The 25683-nt window shown below is 40.4% G+C and overlaps 2 protein-coding genes across 3 annotated transcripts in view; both read left to right on the top strand.

Moving 5' to 3' along the window:
• The first annotated feature begins 736 nt into the window (after positions 1–736).
• LOC146976129 (DCN1-like protein 5) lies at positions 737–11961 on the top strand. Its single transcript, XM_085795654.1, has 10 exons — positions 737–808; positions 2512–2555; positions 2665–2707; positions 2839–2938; positions 5246–5411; positions 5943–6034; positions 6429–6537; positions 9668–9772; positions 9893–9995; positions 11510–11961. Exons 4-10 carry the CDS (start codon positions 2871–2873, stop codon positions 11563–11565), a joined length of 699 nt encoding a protein of 232 aa, XP_085651780.1. The 5' UTR covers positions 737–808; positions 2512–2555; positions 2665–2707; positions 2839–2870; the 3' UTR covers positions 11566–11961.
• A 3226-nt stretch (positions 11962–15187) lies between these two features.
• LOC146976127 (calpain-5-like) overlaps positions 15188–25683 on the top strand; it is a 29082-nt gene continuing 18586 nt past the window's right edge. Inside the window, exons 1-2 of one of the 2 annotated variants that reach the window (XM_085795652.1) lie at positions 15188–15392; positions 24529–24688. In XM_085795652.1, coding sequence (XP_085651778.1) covers positions 24533–24688 — 156 coding nt within the window. In that variant the 5' untranslated portion in view covers positions 15188–15392; positions 24529–24532. Of the gene's footprint in view, positions 15393–21081; positions 21217–24528; positions 24689–25683 lie in introns of those variants that run through there. The other variant, XM_085795651.1, reaches the window with a different exon arrangement.

Raw genomic sequence — 25683 nt, 5'->3', positions numbered from 1 at the left:
CACACACACACACATAAAAGAAACGGCTGTATCGGCTGCATGTAGAGGAGATGTGAGGAGTTGTGGGCACTGACAGACAGACAGGGCAGGTCGCGCTGGAAAGCTAATGAATGCTAAAAGCTAATCGCCACACACACACAACTCGGGTTGACATGGCTCTGGTTGTGAGGACTTGAGAAGAGTGGAGGAGCGACCGTTAGCAGAACGGTTTTGTTCGCCGCCACTGGGGGGCTGGGTGAGAGAACTGACGTGGCGATTTATGAGTGGGTAGGATTTATTGCGTGATAAATCCCAGAGATAACTCCGCCCAATTCAAACCTACTGTACAAAACCTTAAAAGACAAATATTTTCAATTTGGATGGAAACTTTTTTCTAATTATTTTTACATGTTTAATAATATGTACATAAGACCCTAAAATACATGGTTAGGAGGCTTTGGTGGATTTGGGTTTCCAGAGGCTTTAAAAAATGAGAAAGAAAGAAAGTAGTTCATCACCTTTATTGCTCCAGAGGGGGGGTGTTATAATTAGTCGTTTTTCTTCCTAAATTTACTGCAGCCTCAATTAAACAATATATTCGTCATTTATACAAAAATAAAAATAAACATTTTCTCTTAACCCGTCATCGTAAAATCCAGTGCGGGCAAACGTTTCACTCAGTGTGGGAACGTCTGTGACGCATCACACCCCTATAAAGTAAATGGTTCCGCCCATTCCCCCGGAAACACCGGCGACTACAGAAACCACGGTGCCGGAGAAGCAGGTGGAGCTAATTTATCAGACGCAGAGTTGGAAAACTGAAAATAAAGTAAGTGTTTAGAAGGTTTAATGTGACCTTATTTTGTCGTTAATCGAAAAACAAAGAGTCAAAATGTTATACTGCGTGTGGCCTGTGTTCATGAAGATGCAGTGAGCGTGTTGACAGATTAGCTAACGTTAGCTGTGTAGCTGTGACACCCGCCGAGCCAACAAACAAAAGGAGTCCCCGCAGCCCGGACCACTGTCAAACTATCAGTCCGTCTATTATCCACGTCCAACTTTCTCCGGTTATTTATCGGCCAGCAGTTAACGTACGGGATCTGGTCGCTGTTTGTAACACCAGTCGTCCGAGCCTCGTTAGCCGTGTTCAGTTAGCATAAGCGGCTCAATGTCTGGTCATCCTGTTTACCGCTTATTCAATGGATGGTTTTATTATTATTGTTAGTAACGTTAGTTAAGTAGCACTGTTGTTGGTATTTGAGTGTTAAAGGCAGTCTCTAAATTTGACGATTGTTTTTTCTCAATTGTCTCAATATTTTTGTGTTTAAATCAGCGGGGTCATTTTGTAAGACATTTACAATTTGCGTTTCACTTACTTGCAAAGTGTCCTGATAACAGATAACCTGGTTACGGAAGACGCGATAAATACCATCTTGTCCTAAGCTCTAAACAGTGCCAGGTGTAAATCGGCGCATGATTAAAATACCCAGCGTGTGCACATTATGTATAATGCCCCATTTCAGAATAACATTAATTATTTTAATGTCTTTGAATTACAATTAAGCAATATTGTATTCAACACTGCACTGTTACAGCTGGTAACAGTTGAGCTCACAGATTCCTTTATAAACTGCAGTGTAGTGTTTGAATACTTGAGTGCTCAATAGTATTTCACTGTCCATCAGTGGCTATTTGGGTTTGTTGTCCTCTGCCACGTTCAAATAAGAAATACTGCTTTACACAGAGGCTCTGGCCCAGGGGCCCATTCAGTAATCCGTCCATTCACTCATTCATTTATGAGTCCAGCTGAACTGACCACAGGCTGTGTTTAAGTCAGACCAGTTTTTGTTTTTTGTTTGTTAAAAAAAAAAAGAAATGCAGTTCAGCATATTTCTTTCAGAGTTACTCAGATGATTAACATGCTGTTGCCACACTTTCTCTTATAAAGAACTTGCCTCTTGCAATATGATGACTCTCATTTGTTATGAACTGTAAATTAGAAACCTTTTATATATACATGCCATATTTTAATAAAACCTTTACTCATAGTGTGGTTTGAACATTTTACTACAAGTAGCAACACATGCAGCAACATACAGTTTTAAGGCACCTGTACAGATTCAGATCCACCTCAAGTTAAAGGGTGTGTGCGTTTTTGGCAACTGTATATTCCAGTCCACAAAGCCGGGTTTATAAGGACACATGGAGCCCTTATTGGGCCTCATCGACCAACAGCAGTGGTTGACCTCTGCCATTTAGTTTTCATGAAAATTGGTGACAGGCAGACTTTCTGTGCTGCCGCAGAGATTGCACCGCTCTTCTAACAACATCATTTATTCTGATGGACCTTTCCTACTAAATAATTTCAGTGTTTGAGCCAAATTACACTGTTCAGTTTTGCTATTTGCTCAGTCACTTGCATGTCTAAATGTCTAGCTTTTGTGTTTTGAGATTGCAATTTTCTTATGCTTGACATTTTGAGTACGGTAGTAAAGATATCTTGCATGTGCTGATTATGTGTTTTACTTATAGAGGCAACCTTTGCCACCTGGCAATCAGAAACACTGGACAAGCTTGTGAGTAGTGAACAGTGATAACTTTGGTGAAATTGAAATGTTAAGCTACTGTACTACAAAGTGATGTGCAGTTACGATTTACCTGACTGTTGGATTTCTTTTATTCCAGGATCGGTTAGATTTGAATGGACGAGGCAGCCAGAGGCACACAGGTACTGTACTGCATCCTGCACCTCTCATCCTTATGCAGATGTCACATTTTTGGTTTATGAATGTGTCATCTTTCCTACCTTCTAATAACATGTGATGTGACTTTTTTTTCCTTATCTTTTGCTACATGTAGTCCAGCTAGTGAGGCCCGTTAAAGGTTCAGTGATGCCTGTGAAGAAGAAGAGAAAGCTCCCTGATGCAGATGATCATGGGCACAAGTGTAAAATTACAAGGTAAACAGACACACACATCCATTTACATTTTAACCTATGCCCCCATAGTCATCGATCTGCACTGCAAGAAATCTCCTCCTCTCATAATTGTTCATATTTTACAAAACCATCAGACTGTGTGTGTGGTTCAGTTTTGGTCCTGCTTTTGCTTCTGGAGCCCTTTGCTCTGACCTGTAATAAGAAGCTAGTTAGAGCTTGAGGCGCTCTGCTGGCGAGGACAGTCATTGGTTGAACCTGCAGTAGGCCGAAAAAGGACTGGCAGGGTTGTCTTTCACCTGGCAGTGGGCGCACTGATCCCCCTCACCTTCTCACTTTCCGCGTGTGTTGCAAGGAAGAATTTGGTCCAGTCTCAGTCCACAGCAGGAGAGAAGTGTCTAAGTGTCAGTATAGTTAGTACTTCAACTATAAGTATGTAAACGGTGTGAAAGTGGGTGTGGACTTTTCATTTTTAATTCAAGGGGTTTTACAACAGCTCAGGAATTGTCTGTACATGTATACATCATGTCATGTTTGTTGTTGTTGCCAGCACTGCAGGTTGGGAACAGTGGCTAATTAAACCTGTTTGCACCAGTTCACTTTGAAAGAGCATCTGCCAGGTTTTTGTTGGAAGTTAATTAAAATCATACAACTTGATGAGCTGCACTCGGCTTCAACCTGTATTTTTTTATTTTTTTTTACTGTAAATCATCTGATCAATCTGAGGTTGCAATCATAGCTCAATAAACTTGTGTCTGATCTGTTTCATTTATATCTTCATCTTATTTGTGTCCATCAAGTCACAGCCGGATAAATATATTTCAACTTTTAAAGCAGAAGTAAGCGATCCGGTCGTTTTGGCTAATGCTGCGTTCCAGGCAGGCTTTTGAAACCGTAAATTACAGCTTCAAGTCATGACTTACGACTTTGTAGCGTTCCAGGCAACCCACTCGTGTTTTTCCGACCTGTTTTACCTGTGAAAGTAACTATAACGGCCACTCGTAACTTCCCACCCGTGAACTCGTACCAGATCGAACTGGTACGACTTCACAGGTCGGAAAACACGAGTTGCCTTGAACGCACCATAACGTCCTCGTCCCTACGTCACCACATTCAGGCGCATCCCTTGGCTGCACACACAGCCCTGCATGCCGTTCTCTCTCCTCATTGGATAAAACTTGTAGGATACGAGAAAAGTTTTCTCCTCGGCTCAGAGCAGAGCAAAGTGACTGACAGACCCGTGTTTCGGTCCAAACACTCTATGTAAGTGATTGCTGTTGGAAGATATAACTTATATTAACACAAAAATATCGCTTACTACTTCTAATTCCTCCTGGCCAGTAGGTGTTCCACTCACACTGCTCTCGCTCCAACCTTCCGTTTTACTGGTTGCCAGTTATCCACCTTTTTCCGAACGTCAAAAACGTAGCCTGTTTTACCGGTTTTGGAATGTTATGTTTACGTTTCCATGGTTTCAGTAGCCGCGGTAAATGCATGGATTTTTTTTTTTTTCCCCCCAATGAAAATCTGTAAAACGCATGGATCATCACAGCAGCTTTTAACAGTGGATATCACACAAATTGACATCTGTGAAAAGCCAGCGTTAATAGATCCATGCGTTTACCGCAACTATGACAACGCCTGAAAACCATGGAAACGTAAATGTAAAATTCCACCAAACCGGCAAACCGGAAGCCAGTTTTGACCATAGATGACGTTCGGAAACTTGTGGATAGCAGTAGACACATGACATCAACATTCTAATGCTGTTGCCACAGAGATCATTCCATGCCGACGTTGCCAACGTAACCAGATGTAAATATTTATATATTTCGGACCCGCTAAAATTTATTAAACAATTATTTATATACTATTTTTAAAAAATTCTGTAAAATTAATACTTTTATTCTGCACCCCTCTAGACATTCTGTGGATGCATTATTTTAAAAAAATGTATCCTTTTGATGAAAAAGTTGTAGCTATAACCTTTAACCCTAACAAACAAGATTAATCCCAATAAACATTACAGAAATGTAAAGCTGAATATCGTGATCTAGTAGACGAAACTGAATAAAATGTAATCGTTTGAACTAATTGATTCTTTTCTCCAGCTCAGACTCTTTCACTGCTGCTGCTATTTTAATGATAAATGCTGTTTGCTGTTTATTTACTCGTTGCCATGGTGAATTGTTGAATCTCCACTCATAATGGCTTTTTATATTCCTCATGTACATGGTCTGAGTGAACATACTCAGAGTTGACTGAACTGACTGAGATCAGCTGTTCTGGAAATGAGCAGAGTTGGTTTTAAAACTGAGCCCTTTGTTGCAGTTTCACTCGACCTCAGATCCGTGGTGCGAAGCTCATCAGCTCTGAGAAAGTGTTCTCCAATAAGAAGTGCCTGGCCTGGTTCCTGGAGTATGCTGGCCCTGACAAGGTGGTCGGTCCAGAGGCCATGGAAAAGTTCTGCGAAGACATTGGTGTGGAACCAGAGAATGTGAGTCCCTGGCTGTGGCCCATGCTTATCCGGCATCTTGCACTCAAACTGAGAAATCAGAGAGTTAACCAACACTAAAGACCACTAAGAGCAGCACTGATGTGGTTATGAAGGATGCTCCTCTTAAAGAGGGGCGACATGTTGTAGACGGCAGCAGTTTGGAGATATTAGGCTAATAACTTGTCTACTAATTGGCACCTATTTACCAACCCGAAAACATACGGTACACACTAACACTGGCAGATTAAAGATTGAAATAGTTATTTTTTATACAAGTTAGTTTTCAGCTGCATGAAATCCCATAAGGCATTTTACACAAATCAGATATCTGTATGTCTGTTGCCATTTTACCCTTGTTTGCTTGTTTTTTTGCACAACTCTCCTTCAAGTTTCACTGCTTGGAAATATTTTTACAGCCTCAGGAAAGCAGACGGTTCACAGTGTGAAGACAGAGGGAATGAAGACCCTGTGCATATGTACCGATGTGGATTTAAATGACAGCTAGAATGAAAGTTTGTCTCTTTCTTGCAGATTATCATGTTAGTTTTAGCCTGGCACCTAGAGGCAGTAAATATGGGGTTCTTCACGAAAGAGGAGTGGCTCAAGGGAATGACATTATTACAGTAAGAAACCTTTTATTGTAACTATCTCTTCTCTAAATGGAGGTTAAATATAAGACTTTGTTTTGTTCTTGTCTCCCCCATTTATTTTATATCCTATCAAAACAAGCTTCACATGCTGTTCAGTATGATCATCTATTATATGATTAACATACACGTTCACACACATGTACTTTTTATCTTTGGCAGACTAACATTTACTATCACAACCAGAATGCCTAAATGTCTTGACTCCCTAAGTGCAAAACTCACACAGATCATCCCAGACGAATGTACACATACTTGCACATTGATGCAATCTTACCTCACTGGATTTAGTTGTCAGTAGACTTGTAAAAAAAAGATCTAGTGAATGGTGTGTTATGTGTCATACATATGGTCCTTCACCTACTTGCAGATGTGACTGCACGGAAAGGTTACAGGGCAAACTGGATTACCTTCGCAGTGAGCTCAACGACTCTGCAGCCTTCAAAAACATCTACAGATACGCTTTTGACTTTGCCAGGGTGAGTTTGGTTTCTTCTTTTTAGTTAGTTTGTTTGTTTGTTTGTTTGTGTTAAAAGTAGCCAAACGCCACATGAAGATGTTGTCTTTGCTGACCTCTAGTGGTTAAACCATTCACCTGGCTGCTGTGAGTACAGGTGTATCCCAGGACAGCATGACATCATTTTTGGGTGTGTTTCCTGGTACAACAAGGCAAATGACTGATGACAAGCTACTACTGTCATAGAGAATAATCAGGGAGGACAGTGAAACACTTGAATTGCCAGGTGGCAAGTTGAAGCATATTCCTGGTCAGCTGCTCAGTAAACACAGCTCTTCTACTGTTTACCACAAGGAAAAACCAAAGATGGAATGAGAAGTTTATTTGTTTATTTGTTTATTAAGATCCCCATTAGCTGCAGCAACGCCACAGCTATTCTTCCTGGGGTCCAACAGTATCAAATATACAGTTGAAAACACAAAACAAAAACATTATAAAAATTTAAAACAAAAAAAACAAGTGAGCGATATGCTTAACCTAACAAAACAAAAACAGAATAAGTGTTTACATTTCTTAACTGTGCTTCATTCATTCTTCATTCTTCGTTATATTAATTGTTCACATACTAATCCGATTACCCACATTTCTACATATCATATATGTATACATCATTACACATCACACATCATACTTGTATATACATTCATTCTACCGAATATACATTATAATAACACATATCCTATATCCATCGAAATATACTCCATATATAAATATACCATGTTGTCTTACTTTGATAAATGCTGTTTTATTAATATTTTGAATTTCTTTGTGTTCGTGGTGAGTTTGATATTTTTCGGCAGTGAATTCCATTCTTTCATACCTCTATACAACACCGTACGCTTGATGGCGTTAGATCTTGCTTTAGGTAATGTAAAGTTTCCTACAGCTGCATGTCTGGTGATATATTTATGACTCTCTGCACTAAAAGCGAGGTTTTTAAACAAGATAACAGGTGTTTTTAGGACAGATATATTTCTAATAACAACAAACAGTGAGTACAATAGTCTGTCTTTGACCAGTAACCAGTTAAGTTTCTTGTGCATAGAAATTATCCTTGTCCTGTAGTCACACTTAAGTATTGTGCGGGCAGCTCTATTCTGTATACATTGTAGTTTATTTAACATGTCTCCAGTGGCATTTGACCAAACTGCTGGGCAATAGTCGAGATGTGATAATATTATCGATTGGATTGCTGTTTTCAAGATGTTTATATTTATAAAAGTTGCATGTCTTCTTAGAATTGATATACCTCTACCCATCTTTGCAATCATATTATTAATGTGTTTTTTCCATGATAATTTGTTGTCAACTGTCACTCCCAGCAATTTGGTCTCATGTACCTGGTCTATAGTGATATCTTTGATTTTAATATTTAATACAGGATTTCTATCAATATTATGATTTGAGCCTACAATCATGCACTTGGTTTTAGATATGTTCAGGACCAGCTTGTTTTCTTTAACCCATTCAGCCACACTTTCTAGTTCCTTATTCATAATAGTTTCTAATACATTATTAGTAGATGCTGATGTATATATGGTTGCGTCATCCGCATACATAACTGTGTTAGTCTTCTCTAATACATACGGTAAATCATTTGTGAAAATACTGAATAATAAAGGACCAAGGCAGCTCCCTTGAGGTACTCCACATGTCGTGGTTTTGGTTTCTGAGTAGCTGCCGTTAAAAAATACTGTTTGTGTCCTGTTTGATAGATAGCTATAAAACCAATTAAGTGCAGATTGCTCAAAGCCATAGCAGGACAGTTTTGTTAGTAGTAAGTGATGATCAATTACATCAAAAGCAGCTGAGAAATCCAGAAATACAACACCAACCATATTTTTGTTATCAATTGCTCTAAGCCAATCATCAGACATGCTAGTCAGCGCCGTTGCCGTGGAGTGAGCCCTTCTATAAGCATGTTGAGAGTTACAGATAATGTTATTAGCAGATAAATAATTATTAATTTGTTCAAATACAATCGTTTCCATTATTTTTCCTAATACTGGTAATAAACTTATAGGACGGCTATTTGAGCTGGAAAAGGGCATTCTCTTGTTTTTTGGCAGTGAGATTATTTTCGCCTGCTTCCATGCTTGTGGACATGTACCACACATAAAACTTAAATTAATTATATGGGCTAATGCAGGAGCTATCTGATCAACAGCTATTTTGAGAAGCCTGCTGTCAAGGCCATCAACACCCGATGGTTTGTCTTTGCAATTTTTTAGGAAATCCTTTACCTTGTTAGTGCTTATATTCTCCAGTTTGAACTTGGGGTTTTTTCCATTCATGATTTTATTTCTTATTAATAGGTGAGATATATCATTACTTAGATTAGACATGTTTCCTCTTATTTTTTCTAGTTTGCTAATAAAATAATCATTTAAATAGTTTGCAATTTCATTTGACTTGGTGATGAACTTACCATTTGCCTCCATAAAGGATGGATTCGTTTTGTTTTTTCTCCCTGTCAGATCATTTAAAATGTTCCATAGTTTTTTACTATCATTTCCTACCTCGTTAACTCGTTTTTCAAAGTAAATTTTCTTTTTTTTCCTGTTAAGTTTGGTAACAGAGTTTCTCATTTTCTTATAGAGGTCCCAGTCACATATATTTCCTGTTATACTTGCAGTTTTTTTCGTTTGATCTCTCATTCTCATAGCATCTTTAATTTCTTTATCTAACCAGGGTGTTTTGGCATTCCTGACAGTGGACTTCTGTAGTGGTGCATGTTTCTCCACTAGAGGCAAAAATAAATTGTTAAACTTCAATAGAGCAATTTCAGGATTATTGGCTGCTAAGACTTCAGACCAACAGATTTCTTTCACATCATTAACAAATACATCTTGAGTAATGTCCCTGATTATTGCAGTGTTTTCACCTCTGACTGTCGACAGGTTAGCAGTCTTCCTTCACTGGTCTCTGAATCATCACTCCCCCAAAAAATAAAATAAAATGATAATCATATTGAATATCAATCTAGAGCTCTGGAAACGTTTCCACCAGCAGGAGTCACAGGATCCAAAAAGACTGAAATTCACCATTTCTGTCATCTCAACCTGTTGTCTTTGTCCCTGTTTTGTCATCAGGATAAGGACCAGAGAAGTTTGGACATGGACACAGCTAAATCCATGCTGGCTTTACTGCTGGGCAGAACATGGCCTCTCTTCCCAGTCTTTAACCAGTTCCTGGAGGTAACTTGAAGCTCTCGTTTTTTTTGGGGATGGGCTGAAGAGCAGTCATTTCTCTCGCCGCCCTCTTCCCCTCTCTGTTATTTCTTCACTGCCACTCTGTTTTTCTTTTCTCTCCCACAGCAGTCCAAGTACAAGGGGATGAATAAGGACCAGTGGTATAACGTTCTGGAGTTCAGCAGGACCATCAACACAGACCTCAGTAACTACGATGAAGATGGAGCCTGTGAGTGGATTTTCCAGCCGTCCCACAGTAAAGCTTTAGTCACAGCTCAGTATCAGTGAAAGGAGTTCCTGGAAAACAAGTGATGCTTCAAGCTTAGCGACTATGCCCCAGTTCCAATCTGACACCTTAGAGGCGCGTTCACGGGAAGTTCATAGCATTGTGAAGTCAAATATATGGGATGCTGTCAGAACGCGAGTGTTAAAAAAGAAAGAAAAACAGTAAACAAACGTAGACAGAGCTCCCATGTATCTTTATGGGCTCTTTGCACAGCTCCACTACTTCCTGAACTTAATGCTGCTCCTTCATTTCCTGTCTTACATTATTGGACAACCTGATTAATCCAGGTGTGTCTGAGCATTGTGACTACTCAGACACACCTGGATTAATCAGTTTGTCCAATAATGTAAGACAGGAAACAAAGGAGCGGCATTAAGTTCAGGAAGTAGTGGAGCTGTGCAAAGAGCCCATTGTTAATGGGCGAGGCATAGGAAAAAAAAAAAAGATGTTTACTGTCAGTATTAATGTTGCTTGTCACAACTGTGTGTAGTTTGTGATTATTGATGATGATTTGATCAGATCTGATCCAAGAACAGTTGTTTTGAGTCTGTCCCTCACACACCTTGTGCGTGTTGAAAGTAAATGGTAAATTATCTGTCCCAGACTGGACCGAGTCAACAACGTTTTGATCCTCACAGACTCACTCAGGCCCTGAACCCTCACTGACTTAACTGACATCAGCTGTAAGTGACTGAGTCTTTAGGGGGCGGATTGGATCTGGGCCTCTGGCTACAGAGATGCCGTGTCAGGACTGCAGTAACTGTCTCTGATGTAAATATGAGTGTGATTGTAAAAGCTGAGGGGATGTGAAGAGAGGTTAATCACATTCAATGAGTAACAGTCCCATCCTCAAGGTGGACCTCTTCACTCTTGCTCTCTAAGGGATGTGAACATTGTGCCTGTTGGGAATATGAATGAAGCACAACATGGCTTAATATCATGAGACAGTGGTGTTAGATCGACCTATCCACTGAGGAAATCCAACATGGATGTAAAACTCAAAACTTTTCAAGTTAACCCGATGCCTCCGGAGTGAATCTAGATTTGGTAACTCCCTGTAGGTTGTTGACCTGCTGCTGTTTGTTGTAGCTATTTTCACATGTGGATACAGATGTCAGTCAGCAGAGCAGGGCTTACATGACACTAGATGATGCAACAGCTGCATCCACCTCTCTGAGACCTAGAGCTGCTGTAACAGTTAGCAACTGGTCAACAGCACAAAGGCAGAAGTTGGTGTAAACCAATGTTTTTTTGTGATCAATTATATATTTGTGTATGGACCATTTAACAATTAGACACAATAAACATAATTTCCTTTTTTGGTGTACATAAAATGCACAACATAAATAACTAAAAAACAAAACCAAAGTTGACCTATTTTATTTACATTTGTACCTTTTTGTTTTGATTGAAATTTGTCCGTGTTTCACTGACTTTTCTTCTTGTTTTGTCTGCAGGGCCAGTGCTGCTAGATGAGTTTGTGGAATGGCGGAAGACATGGTCAGCGTCATAGCAGACTACGTTGCAACACCAAAAAGGAGGAGGGAGAGAAAGCAAACAAAACAAAAACCACAAATACACAAGGAATCTCCTTATTGTTTAAGAAAAAGGAAAAATACACATTTATGGACTACAGAATCATCCCTGTGGACTCTGGGTACACTCACATCCCATCAGAGGTTGTCTCTGTGTCAGCCAAGTTGTCAAGAGGCCTTTCTCTCACCAAGTAGTTTTTTTATAGTGTTATTTTGAGAAAAGAAACGTGGGGCAAAGTTCCTAAAATAAGAAAACAAAAAGAGAATAATGAGTTGTGGAATTTATGTTTTCTTGATAATTATTTTTTTTCCCCATGTTGTGTCTCGTTTATAGATGTTTTGACAGTAATAAAAAGGAAATGGAAGTGTGACAAGCTTTGTCATTGGTACAATCTGTCAAACAGCTAGTGTTTGACCAATTTAAGAAGGTGACATCCCTCCTACAGTTGTATCACATAAAGGCTCAGATGTTACCTGTGTGCACCTGTCTTATAGTGAACTGCCCTCTTGAGATGACTGTAGGATGTTGTGTAAGTGACATTGTACAGGTTGTTTCCTTTGGTTGGTGAGCTTCATACCTTTGATCACTGACGGGACTGCAAATCAGTCATGTTGTATATTGTCACCGTAGTTAACTGGTTATTGGTTCTCTGGCGATGTCAGTGTGAACTCAAATGGTGATGTCCTGTAGCGGGGAAGCTGGTATAGGCAAAGGTAAAACATTTATTACTGCTCATCTCATCACTTTTCTGGCCCAGAGTGAAATAACCACGTTGTGCTCCTCATTAGGGATTTATTACATCTCACTATAAATGAGGGAGGTGATAGATTTGCCAGAACGTGTGTTTCAAACTGGAAGTTCAGCTTTCTTGTTAGTCCTCCTCCCTGAGCCTTTAACTCCTTTAACTCAATGTGGATTTTGTTGAAGCAGGTTTAACCTGCTCTTTGCCCATGGGGCAACAAGCAGGTCCAACTGTTAGAGCCAGTTTGACCCACCACTAGGTGGCCGAGGGGCACTAGCATTTCTGAAAGATTTTGTAGTTGGGGAACTGATTCACTTGTTTGGGGTGGGGAGCCAATCCAATACATATCCCCGATGGCATAAGGTGGAGGTGGGGAACCCCATGGACAGGTTGCTGGTCTTTCACACACATTCACACCTACAAGCACTTCAGAGTCACCAGTTAACCTTGTGTGTGTGTGTGTCTTTGGACTGTGGGAGGAAGCTGAAGAAACCCCACACATACACAGGGAGAACATGCAAACTCCACGCTGAAAGGCCCCAAGCCTGGGATTCGAACCTAGAACCTTCTTGCTGTATGTAGTACAAACCACTGAACCGCAACCACACCACCTGTATCAAAGCATTAGAACCATCTGCTGTTACTACAGCACCCAACAAAGGATAAAATGTAAGTGAATTCCTTCCAGGTCTCATTTAACATGTAGACTTCCTTTATTTCTAGGTTTACATTTATATCATTGTATTTCCTACATTCCTTGCCTTTCTGTGAAACAGTTGTTTTCTGCCAAATGCTATAAAGATGTTGAAGAATGGGAAAAAAAGCCTGGAGCACACAAATCACTGATGTGTGCCAGGTTTTTCTTTTAATCCTCAAGTTTCTGGTCCTCCCTGAGAGCACTGACCTCCACCTGTGGAGGGACTGTAGTGCACAGAAACTCCTTCACTATAAAGATGTTGTTTAGTAATCTCTGGAGGAGGGTCTGGCGAGCGAAACTAAATAATCTCAAACAAGAACTTTAGTGCTTCTAAATCTCAATGGAGGCTAGACGATGTGGGCAACAGCTCAGGGCCTGAGAGAAATTTGCACCACTGAAATTCATCATCAGATCGGTCCTCTGTCCTGAGCCACCTTCACAGGCTCTTCTGTACCAATAGTGCCCGACACTTGATGAAGCTGCAGGCCAAGGAGTAGGTGAGACCAACGCAAAGCACTTCACTTGAGGCAGTTAGACTAATGTTGTCTCCGTGATCTACTGTGGCGTTTGCAGCTGTGGATGTTGCTGCGTTGCTGGGAATGTTTATAATGTCAGCCTCCCAAGCCAATTCCAATACCCATGCAATGTTATCTAGACAATTAGCTAACACTAATAGATGCTCCAAAGCACTGTTAGGCAGACTGGAACAACATGAAAGACCTGGTAATTTATCTTTCTGTATTCATAACAGCCTCAGGTTTCTGGTTGTGTCTTTATTTCTCATTATCTCAGCCTCCATGTGCCACAGAGACTGTTTGGAAACATGGACAATGTGTTTACTTGCCTTAGTATCCTGGTTTCTATCAGAGAGCTCCAAAGGCCTGTGCTACATAGAAAGATTTGATGTTATCCTACCACAGTGGTTCACTTTTTCACTGGGGTAAATCACCATGGTGAAAGGTAAACATGGGATCAGATCAAAACTACTGACCAATCAGATCCCTGAGAAAAAGAGCCCTCTTGAGTCTTCATTCCAGGAATAAAATAGTGAGTGGAACATTTGCATAAATCATTTGAATTGTTTAGCTGCTCCAGACTTTGCATGTGACAACTCTGTTTTAAAACAGACCTAGAGTTTATCACACAGTGACTATTATGGCTTCATTTCAACTGAACAAAGATTCTTCTTTAGGATCCTGACAGTGATGAAGCTTACTCTTTGTCATTGCTGCTTATCAGAATAACATAAGGAGAATCTGTGACCAGAACTGGGTATAATAAAAACTAAACCTCTGAATGACTTTGTTTAGAACAACACTTTTCAACATCATAAATATGATTTATACATTTTAACATTTCAGTCAGACTGATTGATCAGAGTCAGGCATGAACTCTGCTCTGACAGAAACAGTCTGACATTACCTTGGATTTTTTTTAATTTGCATGTTCATAACACTTTTTAGTCTGACCTCATATTGAGAAACCATTTCCAGTCATGTCATCTTCATCTCACATTGTTGAATAACACTTTAGGACGTGCTTCCTCTTATATCATATCAAGAGCTTTATTTGGTTCTCAGTTTTCTGAGCCAGCTGATAACCAGCGTCACAGGTTAAATTTAGTTAACCCAGATAACTATCAGTTATCCTGGGTATGGATACTCTGCTTTGTATGACAGACCTTTACTTTGACAAAGTTGTCCAGGTGCTGTGGCAAACGTCACAGTCCACATGTCAGTCATGATATAGTAACCATAATGTCCTGAATAGGAGTAACCTGAAAGTGTTCCCTCCCTTGAGACGTTAGGACAACCAATAGTCATAAAAATAGCTTTTGTTACTGTAATTTATAGCTCCTTTTATTTATTCTTATTTTTTATTTTTATTTTACTGCTGTTTTATGTTGAATTAAAATGTCTGATGTTCACCTTCTCTGTTAGGCTACTGTTTTCTTTTTGTTTTGCTTTTGTTTTGTTTTGTTTTTCCCCAACGAGTCCCCTAATGTTTTGTTTTTTGCACTTTTATATTATTATTATTAATATTATTATTATCACCTATTATCCTCTATGCAATTGCTCGATAAACAGCCTCAGCGCGGTAATTCTCGTATGTCCGTGTCGCACTTGAAGGCATCACATAATCTGGTGGAGCCGTGAGATGAGTGAGGGCGGTTTGAATCCGTGAGCCAGAGCTCCTCCTGTCTCTGTGCTTTTACTGTTGTCGTGAAAACAAGGGACCTGACCGAGAAGCTCCGGACATCATCGAGCTGACAGCGCGGGGAGAGGAGCGGAGAGCACCGAAGTCTTCCCGGAGAAGAGAGAGCTGCAGCCGCGTGTGTCGACCAGAGAGCCGCCGGTGAACTAAGGTAAAGTTGAATTAAAACAGCTTCATGTAAATGTAAAACTGAGGAAGTCCCACTGGGGAGTTATTTTAGAGCTTCTCAGTGAAGTTGAACAGAGTAGTATTAGTTAAAACCACCGTAATGACCAATTTTATCCACAATGAACAATGTGCATTTTTTAAAGTTTGTCGGTGGTGGCGAAAGGCAAGTGTCGATATTGATCTGGATTGAATAGTGTTGTGTGATACAGGACATCACTGAGCAGCGTCGACTTGAGACAAGATGGAAAATAAAATAAAGTCTATCTATCTTCCAAGCCAGACCCCACATACAGACACACGTCCTGTCACAGCCTTCAAAATAAAATACGAATAATGCCTCAACTCAGGGGAAGGACAATCCAGCTGTAAAAATAAATAAATAAATCAAATCAAAACAAAATATGATATAAAGTAGAAACATTTGTTTTTATACAATGAACAATTAATTCCATTATTGATTCACTATCATTCACTTTTGCAACAAAGCTACAAGATCCTCCACTTGAGACAAGTAAGGCCTCTGACTAATGGCTTACATCCTATTACACTGAACCTTTATTGTGACATCTCAACATTTAAATTTATGATACATCATTTAATTTTGTACATTGTAATTTTTAAAAGGTTCTTTTTTGGCAGGCATTTCTTACTTTTATTTTGAAGGAATGTCTTCATATTTCCGGTGTACATTTCTGGCTTACTCTGGGCGACTTCACACAAATAAAAACACTACAAAACGTGCCATAAAGTTCACTTTGCTAAAAAGAGAATACTAGACTGTCTGTCAAAGGCGTATTGTTGTGCACTATGTTTAATCTACGTCATTAAAACGTCAACATGTGACTTTTCAACATCTGCACAGCCTAGGGCCATTTGTGTTTTGTCTCACATCTGTTGTAGTGTGCCCACATGAAACCACACCCATGTTTGGCTGGTATTCATCTGATCTTACTTGCGCCATAGTCAAATGTCTGTGGCTGCAGATAATGTGGCCTGTAGACTTTTAGCTGTAACCCATCTGTCTGAAACACAGGATGTTATATTCCCAAATGAAATGAATGAAAAGTGAGAGTGTGTAGGCTATCTCATACATTTCAAGACTGAGTATATTCAGAAGCTATCACACAGCCAGGATCAGAAGTAAATGTGTTAAAGCTGCTGACAGCAGACTGTTGTGAACAGGTGACTTCAGTAACTGCCTGTTCCTCAACAGCTGCCAACACGGTTTTCTCTCCCTGATTGAGCATTATGCTGCTTTTCTTTTCATGCCTGATTTTAAACGGAACATTTTGGGGGTTTGGAGAGATTTGTGTAACTATAGCAGGCGCATTTTCTGACATTTGATAGATAAAATGTTATAAATGGTTAAAAGATAATGGATCTACTAGTATGACGTTACTGCCCTGTTGTGTATTTGGTTTTGATAATTGGATAGGAGCCTTTATCAGCTGATAGATCAGGGTGATGGTGGAATATAGTTGGGAGGTAATTAAGAAATCACATTGTTTGTTTGTTAGTTTACTTTCACAACCTCTAATTATAATAATAACATTTCTGTAAGTTGTGCTTTTTTGGGGGACATCACAACAAAGCACAAATACCCCATATTTTCAGTTTCTGAATACAGGCTTTATGCCTTTACCTGTGGATTGAGGCTTTGATACAACCCTAACCCCTAACCCTAACCCTTGAGTTGGTCAGCATATCAATAACAAATCTTTTAAGCTCTAAAATATTGACATGGCTTGAAAAATCTATAATGTCCAGGGTTTGTGTTGCTATCTAAAGCCGAACTTCCACTAACACTAATGTGAAGTAGGGGTCTGTGACTAATTTTGCTGATTTTAAATAGTCTTCTATCCAATTAATAACTGATGAACTCAAGTATCATTTGACCAGTAAATGATTCAATCGATAGATGAGTCAGTCAGCTTTGTAATCTAGAGAAATGCTCTGGTGCCAGGCAGCTCCTCTCTTTGGACAATGGGTCTTGACCAAGGATTCAAAGATCTTTGAATGTTCCATCAATAGTTTACCAACACAAAAGTGATGTATTCATGCTGCTTGTTTTATTCACCAGTCTAAAATACAAAACATTCAGTCTACAGTGAATTATGACAAAGAAGAGCAGCACATCATCACATTTGAAAACATTTAGTGGGTAAATAGTCTGAAGTTTTGCATGATGACTGAAGCAACGGTTAACTTTTAATACAATTTACCCACTGTTGACCTACTAATGATTGGGGTTGCAAAACTAATTTTATTTTACTCAACATTCATGTTTTTGTTGATATGATGCAGTTAGTTTTAATTACCCACAATTTCCAGTTAATTCCCATAAAGTCCTACTAATTCCCATAATTCCCAAGGAAAATTTCCTATTTGGAATATTTCAAAAAAAAAATTCCCCAATTTAACGTCCCATGGAAAGTTCCTGGAATAGGCTATTACTGGAAATTTTCCTTCCCTTTGCAACTCCCTACTAATGATCAGTCAACTAATCCCTGCAGTTCAAGATGAAATGAAATCAGAATAATCTTGATCGCCCTGCTCTGCAAAGTGTTTTTAGCAGGGAGATAAAGTCATGCTCCATCATCCTCTGTGAAACACAAACGTGTTTGTGAACAGAACAATAGCAGAGTGAGAACAGGAAATGGATGAATGGATTTCATTTTCAATATGCAGTAAATGTCAGCACGCCATCTTTATTATTAGTTCAAAGAAGAAACCATCTGCCTGATCGGAGAGTCTACACACGATTAATGTATTTGTTAGTGTGATAATCGCTGAGGTGACTGTAAACTGGTTCAGGTAAACACTTTAACCAAAGTAGGCTACACACAAACACAGAAAAACACAACCCCCCTCTCCCGTCTGAGGATGAGTCATTTCCCAGTCATGCTGCTTGTCAGAAGGAGTCAGTTTAGTTTCTTTTAGTGTGCTTGTTCCTCTCAGAGGCCACATATTGTACTTCAGAATTATGCAGCTTTACTTTGTGGTCAGTGCTTCACGTGTCTCTGGACACATGACTCAAAAAATATATCAGTGGTGGTTTTCTAATGCTTGCCACCTCTTCACTGGATGCTCTTTTCTTTGGTTACAAAACCCTGGGCTTTTTTTTTTTTTTTTTTTTACACAGGTCACAGGATGTAAGACATACCATATTTACGCTTCCTTCAAGAGGTTCACAACAAGTGGCCTTGTTGTGAAGTCTATGGATTATTGATGATCAGGCTTTGTATGTGGAAAGACTAGTTGTTTTTTTCTTCCTCTTTTGGTAATTTTATTGTTGTTGAGTTGGTGAGACGGTTGACAGAGGTCAACACTACCTTAAATAGGGTCTTTTGTGTAAGGAGTTACACCTAAAATTACATTTATTTTCTGTAACCAACCAAACCTTCCAACAAAACTCACTGGAAACTTGGTGGTCTAAGTTCTCCTATTATTCTAGTTTCCTCTAACAGTTACAGGCCTGAGTCTTTTTTCACATATCTGATTGACATGGGACAGTAGTTTTGTTTTGGATGTTTGTCATCTTGAATCTTATAGGCATCAATATACTGTATGTCTTAATCAGATTAGGTCTGCTACTTTACATTTCTTTGCTTAACGGATCTCTAATCTGAAGGTATCTGAAGAGAGCTTCTTATTATGTATTTAAGTTTCCATAACACAGTGCTCTGCCCACCGTCACCACACAAAATTAATAATACGAAAAGTGCATTGACCCAAGGGTTGACAACCAAAACAAACATGTGCAGCCTAAACAAATGTTCAACAGGCAAAACAGGCAAACTACACATTAAGGCTCCTACACTCTGGAAACCATTGTCATGTTACAGTTACAAGCTGTAGCCTACTTTTCCAAGGTTTTCAGCATCTCAAAGGAAAATCCGTTCTCGTGCCAGTGAATGGAAGTATTTACTCAGACAGACCACCGAGCAGATCTGCTGAGGAAAACAAAACAAGTCTTTCTGTTGTCAGTCTTCCAGTTAGTCCCTGTTAGAGAAGCACACGTTTTCTTTTATCTGCTCTGTTCAGCATCCTCTCTGTGCGTTGGGCCTTTAGTGACACTGATATGATTATAGACTGGCTTGATGAGTCCCATTAAAAGTATCCATGGAAACCAAACCAGCATCTTGACAATAGTGTAAGACTGAAGAGACGTCTATACAACAAGGATGATAAAAAAAACCAAAACGGAATAAATCATATACCGGTAACCAGAGTCTACAGCAACATACAACAACAACAACAACAACAACAGCATCAATCATCAATGACAGCCGATCAAAATCCAATCCAAATCCAAGTCTGCTCCATGAGCAAATATCTTTACACCCATGTTTATGAGATGAAATGTGATATCTAAAACGTATTCTTATCACACAGGAGGTGCCTTCCTCTCTAATTGTGACTACCAGGATTATATGGACAGTAGGCCTATAGCACAGGTGTGTCATAACAAGATAATGATTATGGGCTGGTCACCATAAAATACCACTGTAAAAAATGTGCACACAGTGACATAGAGGGAGTGTGTTATGTTGAATGTTGACCTGTTGAGCTGTTGCCAGTTAAAGGAGAATTCCGGTCATTTTTGACCCCTAAATCGTTGTCCTGATGGTCACCCGGTCTTGGGGGGAGCAAAAACGCGACTGAAATTGATGCAGGCAAACCGGAGTTACACCATGGCTATATGGCGCTAGCGCTAGCGCTAGCGACAACGCTAAAGTATGGGGGCAATTTTTTCAACCACAACAAACACTCAAAAAACAATCAAATATCTAGTAGGCTACATGACTGGAATCCTTATGACACAACACTGAACTCATATAGTGTACAGTATAAACAGTATAAACTTTGTGTTTTTGCATGTAGTCACAGATAGTCTAACTCTGAAACATCCTGGAAAGACATTACTATCCGATCGCAGAGCGCCTTCTCCCTGCCACAGAAACAAACACTTTTTCCTTGTTGTGATGATTTCTTTACAAAAATAAACGGTCAAGCAGTGCAGTGGTAATGTCCAAAATATCTTCAACCGTTTATTTTTGTAAAGAAATCATCACATCAAAGAAAAAGTGTTTGTTTCTGCGGCGGGGAGAGCAGGCGCTCTGCGATCGGATAGTAATGTCTTTCCAGGATGTTTCAGAGTTCGGCTGTCTGAGGTGAATGATTACATGCAAAAACCATAGACTGTAAAAGGCAAAAACACTACCGTAATACTGTTTATACTGTACACTATATGCGTTCAGTGGTGTGTCATAAGGATTCGAGTCATGTACCATAGATATTCGATTGTTTTTTGAGTGTTTGTTGTGGTTGAAAGAATTGCCCCCATAGTTTAGCGTTGTCGCTATGGCTAGCGCTGTCTAGTCATGGTGTAACTCCGGTTTGCCTGCATCAATTTTAGTCGCGTTTTTTGCTCCCCCCAACACTGGGTGACCATCAGGAAAACGATTTAGGGGTAAAAAAAAAAAGACCGGAATTCTCCTTTAAATGAATGTACAGCAATGGGGCTGTAAATGGGGCACATACACATGAATAGTAACATGTGTGGTCTGTGCTTGTGAGGCCACTTGGATCCATCCATGCATTGGCTATATGGCTACTTTTTTTTTTTTTTTTTTACAGTGGTCTGTTATTCAGCTCGCAGCATGATACTGTGTGTAATCAGCATCTTGATATGACACACCTGTGCTGTCCTGTCTTTAACTGTGAAGTGACCGTGGAGAGAAACAGGAGGGTTAGGTAGAGAGAGTGGTCAGATTTGAAGCCATGGCTGGAGAGGACTCTTCCAGGTGAGCCACCAAGACGCCCTGTTGGTGAACATTATGTGAAAATGTTTTTTTATATTATTTGAATATTCATAGCATGTCACAAAAGAAAATGAAATAATTAACTACTGTATGAACTGTAACTAAATTGAAAGTGTGTTTGCGCCACATGGGAGGTGGAGTTGGCTGTGCTTTTTTAGTCCTTAACAGGCCTCATACAACCACACCACATCCACACACACACAGACGTGCAGCTTCCTCTTTTTGTTATTGTCTCACTACATTTGATATCTGAGACCTTGAGGCTACTGGTAGGAGTTTGGCGCTTAGGGCTGCTGCACTCACAAGATGGACGAACACACACACAAACTTCGCCATCAGCCATGTGACAGGAGGACAAACAGAAACTCGGACAGTCGTGTTTGACTATGGATCTTCAGCAAAGCAAACACATGATGAAAGTTGCAGTCCTCCCTTTCTGTAGGGGTGCGTGTTTGTGTATGTTTTGGGAGTGTTGAAAAGTGTTAGGAGTTTCTAAAAGGGAGGGATATCCTTGTTACTAATCCTTATCTGCAGCCAAGTCTGCTCCAAAGCTATGTCTACAAACTTATTCTCCAGAATAACAAACAGTGTTTTAATCTCTGAGTTTCCTCTCTGCCTTGGCTACAGTGCAGTGTGTGTGACTCAGTGTCAGGAGAGCAGCAGCCTTTGATTTTCCTCCAATCTGCTGATATACAGTTTAAGAAACATAGTTTGGTGGTAAGTGTATCTTATTCACGGCTCCTGGCCAACCCACTGTTGAAGGCTCCAGACTGTGGAGCAGCATGCAGAGAACAGACAGGATATCTCTGTAATGACGCAACTTCTTCAAATTTAGCAGAAACAATCATTTGGACTTGATTGAACTGACTCAATTTAGCGGGTCAAAGTTCAAGTTCAGTGACCTCACAAAACAACTCAAACTCTTCAAGGGAATCCCTTCATATGTGGCACAAACATCCAATAAGAGTCATGAATGAACTAAGTAGGTGTTGGTGATCAAAGGTCAAGATCAGTCTGACCTCACGAACACTTCTCACAGAAATTGTGACTAGATTTCACACAAATGGTTCATATTGTGTATGACTTTTGGATAAATCGAAGTGTAACCTGAAACTAGTCTGAGTGATGGAGGCAGACAACTGTGAGATGGTGATTCAAGTTACTCTTCTTAACCTTGTCACTGATCTTTGTGCCATATCTGTAGTCCTTTCTCCGATTTCATTGCCTGGGAGTTTGTTGATTTTATTCTGCACAGCACTTTGCGGTATTTGTGTTGTTTTCTCCATAACTGTAACTAACAACTAAATGCATAACTCCCAACATAACTCCATATTCCATAACTAAATGCACCCCCATTGTTTAACACTTATTAACATACTTGTGTGTTGTAGCAAGCAAGATCGTGGGCCCTATTTTCCTGGCGCAACTCAGGGGGGCGCAGCGAGGCGAGCCCTGGCGCAGCTGGCGCAGTGGCATTTTCCTCCAGTGCAACAACGTGCGCAGCGGATTCGGTAAATTGGCAGACTGCTGTGCGCCGAGATGGGAGTGGTCGTGCAGCAGGGGGAGGTGTCGACAGATTCACCTTGGCGCAGTGACAATTTGTTGCCGATAGACCGCGCGGAGAGTGCGCCGAAAGCTCGCCAGCTCCAACCTGGTCTACTCTCAGCGCAAGGCGAAGCGCAGCCAGCGGACTGGTATTTTGACTGCCCAGCGCGCAGTGCGCCCACGTCACCAAGACCTCACGGGCAGGTTTCCACAGTTCCAGGCACATTTAAATGCAATTAATAATAGTAATAATAATAATAATAATCACAATAACCCCTATTTATTGTAACTATCTGAATCAGCACATACACCTATATCTGGATTGTCCCGTCACACTGATGACAGATCAAAGGCTGTCGGCATGCGTAATGGAAACTCAGCCTGACTGAATTAACACAGATAAAACCAGGGAGGGACTGGGACAAAAAAGCAGCCGTGGATGTCCCAAGAGCAGGTGTTGACACTACACATTGTGCCGTTGCGATGATCCGCTATATTTATTTATTTACTTATTGATTTATTAGAGGGCAGCGGCCGCATTGTCACGCGACCATAACAAATAAAACTGAAAACAAATAAACTATCATCTCTCACAGCAAACCACAATCAGCCTCGGCATCATAGTGAGCAGATATTCACATCTCCCATCTCAGGTAAATTCTAAAGAAAAAGAGAAACGCTCCGTGATGCCTCCTTTACGCACAGCTGTTTGTTTATGTTGTGATCTGTGCACACGGGTTTAAATATAGGTTACTAAATATGAGTGTCTTTATTAATGGAAAAGGTGTGTGTGTTTTTTTTTTTGTTTTTTTTTACTGGGCAACAGCTCTCAATATGTCAGAGCAAACCTGGATAACATCATAACCTCCTCCCTCCCAGACTACTTTTGCATCATCAGCCCGTGAGGTCTGTTCGCGCGACCGGACACTGCGAACTTGGACCGGACCAGAACATCAGTTTCCTCCCGTCTCACTTGCTGTGAGAGATGATAGTTTATTTGTTTTCAGTTTTATTTGTTATGGTCGCGTGACGATGCGGCTCAATAAATCAATAAGTAAATAAATAAATAAATATAGCAGATCATCGCAACGGCACAGTGTGTAGTGTCAACACAGCAGTAATCCATCCTCATCTTTCATCTGTGTTAATTCAGTCAGGTTGAGTTTCCATTACGCATGCCGACAGCCTTTGATCTGTCATCAGTGTGACGGGACAATCGATATAGATAAACGTGTATGTGCTGATTCAGATAGTTACAATAAATAGGGGTTATTGTGATTATTAATTCAATTTAAATGTGCCTGGAACTGTGGAAACCTGCCTGTGAGGTCTTGGTGACGTGTGCGCACCAAGTCAATTGCCTCTCTCTTCCATGGTGAAATCAAACGTGCGCCTTGCGGATTTAAAGGCGAGGAGAGGAGCTCATTTGATTGGTGAAGATCTGACTCGGCTGTGTCAAACCCACTCCACGCCTTCTCTCCTCCCTCTATGCCATTTGCGCCGGTGGGAGGGAAGTAGGCGGGATGCGCCCCGCTGCGCTTCGAAGGAAAATTGCAAACTGCTCCTGGACACGCCTCGTTGGCGAAGCGCAGGGCAGATCCGCCACGCCTGCACCTAGTTTACGAAAATAGAGCCCATGTTTTTTTGAAGCAGATCATGTGTTTTTTGAAGCAAAGTGATGGTGTTGCAGTGGAGTGTGATGTGTGATGCTTCATGAAAAGCTCTACAGTGTGTCTCTGTGTGTTTTAGGAGGATGGTGGCTCCATACGAAGGCCAGTCTTTCTCTGCACTGAGGAGGCAGTGCCAACAGAATGGAATTCTGTTTGAAGACCCTCTGTTTCCCACCACCGACCAGTCTTTGTTCTACCAGAGCAACCGCATCGGCCGGGTCACCTGGAAAAGGCCTAAGGTGAGAACAAAGAAAAAAGAAGCAGGACATATCTTTGTTACAGCTAGTGAATGTAAAGAAATTTCAGCACTGTACCTGATAACCTGCAGGCTAAGCCAACGCTTTAAGCCACTGAGGTGTCTTGACAGGAAACCTATTTGACATGCTTAGTTTGCCCGATGCCAGGTGCCAGATGAATGAAAGTCCACTTCGATTCTTGTTACGATGCACAAAATTAATTTATTTTACATTCACACTTTCAAAATCAAATATCTTCTCACACACACATCAGCACGGTGCATGGTACAGCATGGCACTCAAAAACTGTTTCACCTTGTGGTTTGAAACAGCTGAGTAACCACAAAGATTCCTAGGCTAAATAGGTTATGCTGTCAATCACTTTGCGAACCAATCAACATTCATTTCCTCATAATCTGCTCTTACACACCGGCCTCTAATTGTCATGGCCAGCAGACATGACAATTCAATAAACAACAACAATAAGAGCAAGATATTAACATATAAAAATGCAGATTTAGTGACCCAGCTTATACTGCTTATACAGGAACATTCACCAACTGCTGGGACACAGTGGGCGAAACCATACATTACCCACACTCAGGAGGAAATATTGGATTACCAATGCCAATGCAGCTGTGAGGAAGGCATTCAAATCCTTTCTCTCTGACTTCTCTTATGGCTAAGATCCTGTTTGCGATGAATGTGTGGAACCGCTTGTCTTCATTATTAATGTATTTCAAAACTGACGTACTGTCTGTTCAAAACACAGACTCGCCCAACTGGATCTGAAGCTCTGCTTTTATTATAGCATCCACTCTGGCAGCTAGGACGGCAGAAGTCAGTTCCAATTGTGGAATAGTTTCTTTCAGAGGTGTGACTCTAACTTTACCCAAAAGTAAGGTAGCATGAACATCATCTCTTGAGTTTTTCAGTCTGATGTAGCTTACTGTCCCATAGCCATCTTTGCTGGCATCTGCAAAGTGATGCAGTTGGCT

Source organism: Trachurus japonicus, chromosome 13 (assembly GCF_045865225.1).
Source record: "Trachurus japonicus isolate A0001 chromosome 13, Traja_1.0".
Classification (NCBI taxonomy): Eukaryota; Metazoa; Chordata; class Actinopteri; order Carangiformes; family Carangidae; genus Trachurus; species Trachurus japonicus.
The sequence above is the reverse complement of the archived record's forward strand: the minus strand, read 5'-3'. Positions and strand labels throughout refer to the sequence as shown.

Excerpts from the sequence above, each read along its gene's own strand:
- LOC146976129 (XM_085795654.1), top strand. The coding sequence starts at position 2,871 with ATGCCTGTGAAGAAGAAGAGAAAGCTCCCTGATGCAGATGATCATGGG. Across the intron at positions 6,035-6,428 it reads AAGGGAATGACATTATTACA|ATGTGACTGCACGGAAAGGT; the intron begins GTAAGAAACCTT and ends ACCTACTTGCAG. Across the intron at positions 6,538-9,667 it reads ACGCTTTTGACTTTGCCAGG|GATAAGGACCAGAGAAGTTT; the intron begins GTGAGTTTGGTT and ends TTTTGTCATCAG.